The sequence below is a fragment of the Silurus meridionalis genome, chromosome 23, assembly GCF_014805685.1.
Source record: "Silurus meridionalis isolate SWU-2019-XX chromosome 23, ASM1480568v1, whole genome shotgun sequence".
NCBI classification, from domain to species: domain Eukaryota; kingdom Metazoa; phylum Chordata; class Actinopteri; order Siluriformes; family Siluridae; genus Silurus; species Silurus meridionalis.
The window spans coordinates 23,065,252-23,074,125 of record NC_060906.1 but is presented as its reverse complement, the minus strand read 5'-3'; the positions used below and the strand labels follow the sequence as shown (position 1 = coordinate 23,074,125).

Genomic DNA, 8,874 nt, shown 5'->3' with positions numbered 1-8,874 from the left:
CAATTTCACAGTTAAAGTAAAAAATTGATTATTACACACAAAAACACACTACGGCATGTTCTGATGTCATTACGTCTACATTTCCTGCCTTATATTTATTTTCTAATCTGATGTAGAGATCAGAATGAATGTTATCTATCAAAAACATGACGCATTAAAATGTAAAATTAGTGTTTACTAAATTTATAGTCACGTGACCTGAAACACTTTTTTTGTTTTCTCACCTGTACCTTTTGTGTCTCTTATTTTTTTCTCTCTTCCCCCAAGATCTTTTGCGTATCTGACTGTAAGAGACAGGCTGCCGACGATCCTGACCAAAGTCATCGATACCATTCACCGCACCAAGAACGACTTCTTTCAGAAACACGGGGAGGTAAAAATAAAAATAAAGAGTCTCGAGCGCGTACGTTATGAACCGTCACGTGCCTGAAGTAATTCTGGGTTTTGGGCTTTTTCTAACCCTGGATTACTAACCATATTTCCTTATCCTGATCAGTTCACGCTGATTTACTCTCAAAAACAGCAATTATTTTACCTCAATACTAAGAGCGTAAGTGTTTGATCAAACTGATCAAACTGATAATGCAAACCTGAGACCTGAAAAGGATTTTCTTTTTTTAATTCAAATCTCTACATAATAGCTTGTTGTAATAATAATAAAAAAAAAAAAAAAAAAGCAATTTGTCATTTGACCAGGGGTGCACATACATTTGCATACTACTGTATGATATTATAGCAGGTCATTGATTTTACAGTGAAAATCTGTGAGTTGTGTAAAAATTCACCAGGAAAATATCAACACAAGGAAAAGTTCTGAGGAAGTAAAAAAAGACTCGTTTCAGTCCCGGTTTGGGATTTTAGGATGTAATAAAACTTTTAGTTATTTCACTTCCCGTCGTAACGGCGTCTGCTTTAACAGGTCGGCGTGGACGCAGAGAAAAGAGCCATCTCCTTCCTGTCCAAGATGAGGAACGAGCTGCAGACGGACAAACCCGTGCTGCCCCTGACCGACTCCGCGGACGATACCGAAGCCTGGAACCGGTACCTTCAGAGACAGCAGGACCTGATGGAGAATGGGCAGCTGGTCAGCTGGTTCAAGTCACCTTGGCTCTATGTTGAGTGTTACATGTATAGGAAGATCCAGGAGGCCTTGTACTTCAGGTGAGAAATATACGCTATGCTATGGATGCTGATCTACATCCAGAGTTACAGCGCCACCTACATGTTTCAGCTGTGAAATAATCAATAAACTTTCCTTTTTTTTTCTCTCCCACAAAAGTCCACCAATCTGCGATTTCGACGTCTTTAAAGAAGGGAAGACGCAAAGTTTTTTCGAGTCTCAGCAAGCGATCATCTCGCTGTGCACGTTCCTGCGTGAGAGCCTCGTCTCCGCTGATAACGCAAACAGGAAATGGCTCTTCGAACACTTCCTTACATTTCTGCAGGTCAGCATAAAGACCATATATATATATATATATATATATATATATATATATATATATATATATCTCTCCTATCTAAATATCTTCAGTATATCCAGACCAAATGTTACTTGTTTTCAAGAAGTTTGAGGAAGAACCACTGGGAAAGTCCCAATAGTTTGTGTACATCGATCAGCCGTAACATTATGACCTTCTGTCTAATATTGTGTTGGTCCACCTTTTGCGTGACCCGTCGAGCATCAACAGCATGAACTTCTTCAGCAGTCTGTTGGACCCGAGCACACGGATCAGTCTTCGCCGGTTCACCACTGTTCCTTCCTTGGAGCACTTTTGATAGATATTGAGCACTCAATACCAGGAACATCCCTGCTGCAGTTTTAGCGACGCTCTAACCCAGACGTCTAGACGTCACAATTGATCAAACTCGCTCAAATCCATATCTTTACGTTCGCCCATTTTTCCTGCTTCTAACATCAACTTTGAGGATAAAATGTTATGACTCATCAGTGTGTATATATTTGAGTTTTTTTCTGGCTGATGCCGATATTTAGAAAACAGGGCTGCTGATGACTGATATGATTTTTTTATTTATTTTTGTTTGTTTGTTTATTTATTTTTTCTCTCCCGTCATCATAAACAGCTGTTTGAAGGCTCACTACTTTAAACTTCTGCGTATTTTCTCTCCAAAAGCAGCATCACATTTAACCAATGAAATAGATAAGTGTTAGATTTAGAACGAATGATAAGAACTTGAAGCTCGAGACACACCGAGCTGACTGTCGGCTGTGGAGTAATGCTGTCTGTTTGGATGCTGGATACAGACTACTGCCACCTGCTGGTATGAGAGAGTAATGTTTTCTCACGCAAGCGCAGAACGTCCGTACATCAGCTGTAGTCTGTCCGGGGTGTTCTAGTGCAACTTTTTTCTATTTGATTGATTTAAAAAAAAAAAATATATATATAATATGATATTCTATGCATTCCTCTTTACGTACCGTGTGAGGACGTTTGGTCTAATTTGACTCTCCTATTTGACTCTTTTTATATTACCCAAAATATGAAAAACTGAAGATGAATTTCAAACACTAATCTGATGTGCATCTTCATAGCCATTGTGTCTCAAAACGTTCTTCTTTGATCTTTTATTCATTTTGTCCTCTCAGGTGTCCCTTTGGGGAAACAGGTGTGATTTATCAATCTCAGCCGGCCAGGAGAACTCTCAGAAGACCAGCCCGATCCATTCCTTACCTGATCTGCGTCACTTCATCCTAGTGGACGATTCGGATAAGGTCTGGTCCGTGTTAACATCTAAACAAAGTCCTGGAGGACAGGAGAAGACCGGCGTCAGATTGGACATCATCCTAGACAACGCCGGCTTCGAGCTAGTCACCGATCTGGTCCTCGCAGATTTCATGGTCTCCGTGGGTTTGGCCAAGGAAGTGCATTTCCACGGAAAATCCATCCCGTGGTTCGTGTCTGACGTCACCAGTCGTGATTTCGACTGGACCACGTCGCAAACCGCGGCGTCCAATCACAAGCACATGTCGTCCTGCGGCGTCCAGTGGAAGCGCCACGTGAAAGACGGAGCGTGGACGTATCACGAGCATCCTTTTTGGACTTTACCGCATGAGTTCTGTGACATGCCGGCGGACGCGCCGGATCTCTACTCGACCCTCCAGAGATCCGATCTGATCCTGTTTAAAGGGGATCTGAACTACCGGCGGCTGACCGGAGACAGAGCTTGGGAGCACACGGTGCCCTTCGGACGAGCGCTCAGGGGCTTCCTGCCTGCTCCGCTGTGCAGCCTCAGGACTCTGAAGGCGAACGTGCAGGTCGGGTTGGAGCCGGGCCAGGCGGAGAAACTCGCCGCTCAGGATACGGAGTGGATGACCAGCGGCAAATATGCAGTCATTCAGTTCTGCAGTCCGTTTGAAGAGCAGCAGCAGGGTTCCTAAAGATGTCAAGAAAATCAATACCAAAGAAAAGAAATGAGTGATTCATTAAAATCTAGAATAATCTCTAATTTAATTCATTTCTCCGTCAATAATTTCTCACACAAGTGACTCCATGTACACAGAGGATCCTCAGAACGATCTCTTGCTGGGACCTCCACGACTCGTTTCTGTTTCGATGTTCAAGATGTCGTTAATCCAAACAGCGTGACTTCATTTGTGGTTTTACCAACTTACAAAACACGTAGACCATTTCCAGTGTTAGACCCTTTACAATTCTGACCAATCAAATCGCAGGTTGAAGGCCAACAGAGGAACGGAGCAACATTTTAGGGATTAATATTCACAAAATGTTCTCGACAGTACTCTTTAAACCCAAACAAAGTCAAAAGAACGAATTGAAAATTTTCCTTGATTTAAACTAGGAGATCCAAACCCATTCCAGCATGACGACACCCCTGTGCACACAGCCAGCACCGTGAAGATCTGCTTTACATGGCTTTGGAGTGGAAGATCTAGATCTGGTTATGGCGTTGGACTCTTATTCTTGAAGGTCGTGAGTTCAAATCCCAGCCACGCTAAGCTGCTACTGCTGGGGCCTTGAGTTACGGACCTTAACCCAATGCTGTAAATGTTAAAGGTATTGAAGCTCAGGCCTCCTCACCTTCTCACCTATATCAGTACCCGACTTTACTCCTTCGTAGCTGAATGAGCACAAATCTCCACAAAATCTAGTGGAACATCTTCCCAGAAGAGTGGAGGTTCTTATAAGAGCAAAAGGTTTAGGTGCCCCCATACGTTTGTCCGTATGATTCACATTACGATAGATTTTATTATAAATGTAATAACCAGTCACCTTGAGTTCCTGCTGCTCTACAAGTTTAACCATGTAATATATTTTTTTTGTGCTGAATATTTCTACATTCTTCTTTGAGAAGTTTAACCTGAAACGAATTTGTGAGACTTCAGGTAAATTAAAGATTTTTCCATCCAGTGTAAAAGGGGGGGTGCGGAGATCGTGATGGTTCAGGTGGGGAGGAATGGGACAGAGGGGTATCAATGTCTCCAGCACACACACACACACACACACACACTCACACACTCTCTGTCTCAACCACGCTGCCGCGACTGAACTCTACTGAATGGTATTTTTTTTTTTTTTTTTTGTTTTTGTTAAATGGTTTACATTCTTGTTTAAATGGATGTAAAGGGGTTTAATGGACTCGCTGCTGCTTTTGTATGAATTGTATAATAATGCAAGTTCTGCTGGCGTGTGTGTGTGTGTGGGGTAATTTGCATGGCATTTGTGAGCATTCTCACAAGCAGTATATACAGTAAAAACGGAATTAAATTTAAGCTCTGGACCGAAGTATTGAGTAGTTTAGAAGGTGGGTTGTGTTTCAAATGGTGGTACGGGGATTTAGTGTTAACTCTGTATTTGGGACACGGCCTGAGAATAAATATAATGTGGCAAATTCTCATCGAGATGCATGACGAAGCAGAGACCGAAACGTGTGCAGTAGCTTTATAGCAATTTATAATATGAAACATACACTATATTGACAAAAGTATTGGGACGCCTGACTTTTCCACCCGTATGTGGATCTTCTCCAAACTTCACCTAATTACAGGCATGTAATTGTTTTGGATGTTTTTGGTGGCATGAAGGTTTCCCCTCAATTCATGACGATGCCTCTGCGTTCAAAGCCAGCTTCATGAAGATATGATTTACATGGGTTGGAGTGGAAGATCTTAAGTGGCCTGCGAAAGAGCTTCAACCCTATTGATCATCTTTGGAATGAATGTGAACTCTCCAGGCCTCATCACCTACATACACCTACAGTATCTGACTTTACCAACACCCTCGTGGATGATGGTGTCTCTCACACAAATCCCAAGGAGCATCTTCAAAGAAGAGTGGAGGTTATTTTAGGAGCAACTGGCAACCCTATGTAGAATGAGATGTACCATATACCAATCTTTTGGTCAGGTGTCCACAAACTTTGATCTATATTTGGTGATTAATACATATTTAAAAATAATTTGCCAACACACACATTCCTGTTCTCATTTACATTATAGCAGCTATAAGCAATCCCTCATCATCTGTTCTTCTGACACTGGAGACTCCTTCCAAATAAACATGAAACAAGCATCATCTTATGGAGCATCCTAACGAACGAGCTGCTGCTATATAAGCGATTTCAGATGCACTGATATGAAAGCGCCAATCAACATCCTCCCGACCAATCGGAATGGAGAGTAACTCAGAACGACATTAGCTCTGACGCTAGTCATAACATTGTTGTCTTGGTTAACAAAGGTAATGAGTAGGTTGTTGAAGATCATCCAGGAAATTCTCGTTTTAAAGGCAAAAACAAAAAGTCTTCTCACTGCTTTCAGGAATTAAACTTCCATTCACATTTAAAGATATTGTTCGAGCGCTAATCACGCTAGCTTTTTCCCCCCAGATTAGCCCTGCCCACTTTATACCTGGGGGTTGAGGGATACTGGTCAGAAGGGATCAATGGCGCATTTATTGTCAGAGTGCCAAATATTCTTTAACCCAGGATCGCCAGAGGTGGCGAAACCTTTTTCCGATATTATCTACTGTAGATGATGATAAACAGTTGGTTCCCTGGTGGTCTAGTGGTTAGGATGCCGCGCTCTCACCGCTGCGGCCCGGGTTCTATCCCCGGTCAGGGAACCAACCCCAGCCATTAGGGTTGCACAAACCTTAGTGGCGGTCCCAAGCCCGGATAAATGGGGAGGGTTGCGTTAGGAAGGGCCTCCAGCGTAAAAACGTGCCAAATCAAACATGCAGATGATCTGCTGTGGCGCCCCCTAATGGGAGAAGCCGAAAGAAAGTTTTTAGATGATGATATTTAGTCTTTGCAAGTTGTTGTTGAGGCACATTATTCTGAAATTGTTCAACAATTTGTAGACACATTTCCACAGATTGAAGTTGAGTCAATAAAGACTCTCTAAGATTCACTATTTATACCCGATCATCTTACTGACCTGCTGTCAATCAACCTCATTAGTCGCAAAATATACTTCCAGCACCTCCTTGTTAGTTATACTGAATTTTTTTTTTACGTTTTGCAGCCATAAAATTCAAAACGACCCTAGTTTTTGTTTTTAAAATGATACATTTCTGCTGTTTAATGTAATTAACTTTTTTTTTTTGTGAATAAAATATGAGATTTGCAAAACATTGCATTCTGTATTTTTTTGGAATTGTTGTTGGAAAAAGTGACCCGGTACGAAACCTCGAGTGCGTCACTGAGAGTGCGCTGTTCTGGTGAACAAAGGGTAAAAGGTGTCTGTGGATATTGGATTCGGTGCCTGCTCGTTCGATTGACCTCTGATTGGACGTCTAATCTTTGTGTCAAATATTTGTATAGCTGAATAGATGTCATGTCATTGCAACTAAATGAGCTTTGGAACATCTTTTCGTCTGCTACGAGTGCATGATGTGGAGGTGAAGAACGTCCCGAGGTGAAGCGGAGAAGGTTAGAATGGTGTAAGGTCTCAGGTCTTCGCTGTGGATTATCACCTTATGCCACGGTCACTTTCCATCGTTGAGGAGTTCAAGCTGTCACTGATGTCTGCAGAGCAAAACTGCTCCGAAATCACAACCAGAGATAAAGTAGTGCCATCAGATGACACATATTTATGATCTGTAATTAAAAGAAAATAGAGACCTCCTACAATTGAGGAGACTCATCTTATGAGCTTGAATTGTAACCTGTGGTCCTGAGTTTATTTCTCCTGTTTTTTTTTACAAGCATTTTCAAAACCTCTGGTGTCTTCTCAGTCTCCAAATTCATCTTCGAGTCGTTTATGAAAATTGTCCACCAAAAAACACGCAATAATCCTCCATGGAGCCCAGTAACAGCTATGTCGCTCTGGATGGCACTGGAAATAGATGTTACTATGGTTACCGTTGTCTATATGCAGCGCATTCGTTTAGAATGCTGACAAACTCCTGCGCTCTCTCTCAACTCTCTCAACTCCTTCCAGCCAATCACAATCCAGTATTCACTCGGAGCAGCATTCACAGTTATACCATTCTGGATTCTGATTGGTCAGGAGGTATTGATTATTTGAAGCAGCAGCTTTAATAGTAAAAAAAACATGAGGATTTTGTGAAATGGTTATTTAGTGTTAATGAAAGGAGTCTGTAGTGCCATTAATTTTTTTTACTGAATAGCGGAAGAAGATATGAAGACATTCTACAGCCTTCAATGTAACTATAAACGGATAAAAATATAACAAAATGCTGTAGCGTAAAATAACGAATCTCGGTTTGGTTCCAGAAACATTTCGTCACGGCATTTTGTTTTTGATTGAAGCGTCTGTGGATTGAAATCTCATTGCAGTAGAAATCTAATTAAAGTCCTAATGAAATATTGACTTTTCGACTGACTCACAGATCGAAAGTAAATTTATTGGTTTAAAATAAATCATGCTGAAGGATGAAACCTCGTCTGTCACTCGGGTCATCATGTAACCAATACGAATATTTATAGAACCTCAAACCCACACGCTTCCCACAACAGAGTCGTCAAATTCAATAAAACTGAACAGAACTTATTATTTGGTGAAGTGCGTAGAAATTTAAGTTGCTTCTAAATTGTAACTTGAATATAAGTCAAAAATGTGTTAATTCTTTAAATAATGTCACACACATTAATTGTTGATCATTCTCTTCATATACAATGACTCATTCTTTCCACGCTGTCCTTCCTTTCATACCGATAACCTTCTCAGAACTTTCGCCCACTTCCTTTCCATTTCACCGTCCTGTCTGTGTTCATAAATATCAAGCAGGGATTTTTTTTCTCATTCACTTCTCCTTTTTTTCCTCCTGCATATCGAACAACAGGATAAACAGATGTTTTTTCTTCCCCAGTCTCAGATTTTGTAATATGTAATCATCAGGTGGCAGAATGGGGCCTGAAACCTTCTTTATCTCTCTCTCTCTCTTTTTTCCTCCTCTTTTCCTCTGTTTAGACCGGTCTCCTGGGAAAGGGTCTGGCAGCTAAACGATGTGCTGACCTCCTGACGCTTGTTTACCTGGTTGCGATGACCTGGTCTGGAGTGCTGCCACTCGGATCGACCCACGAGTCGTGTCTTTTGGATTGTTTGCCTTGAAAAAATGGAGAGAGAGAGAGAGAGAGAGAGAGAGAGAGATGCAGACAAGGAGAGAGATGCATCAGGAAAGCTGTGGTCAACTGTAAAAAAAAAAAAAAAGGTTGATGCACATATTCTGTGAGTTTTTTGTTGTTTTTGTTGTTGTTGTTGTTGTTTGTTTGTTTGTTTTCATTTTTCCATCAGCTGTGAATGTGTTCAAATTTGATTTATTCCCTCTGATATTTAATAAGAATTAATTGAAATTGTCTTAAAATAAAAAGTTGTATTTGGTCATTAGGGATAAACTTATAGAGGTTACATTTGTAGGCAAGAAATTGACA

General features: G+C 41.1%; 1 protein-coding gene across 1 annotated transcript in view; it reads left to right on the top strand.

The window, feature by feature from the left end:
* armt1 (acidic residue methyltransferase 1) overlaps positions 1–4,750 on the top strand; it is a 5,709-nt gene extending 959 nt beyond the window's left edge. Inside the window, exons 2-5 of the mRNA XM_046836874.1 lie at positions 268–373; positions 920–1,161; positions 1,280–1,445; positions 2,606–4,750. Coding sequence (XP_046692830.1) covers positions 268–373; positions 920–1,161; positions 1,280–1,445; positions 2,606–3,397 — 1,306 coding nt within the window. The 3' untranslated portion in view covers positions 3,398–4,750. The remainder of the gene's footprint in view (positions 1–267; positions 374–919; positions 1,162–1,279; positions 1,446–2,605) is intronic.
* The last annotated feature ends 4,124 nt before the right edge of the window (positions 4,751–8,874 follow it).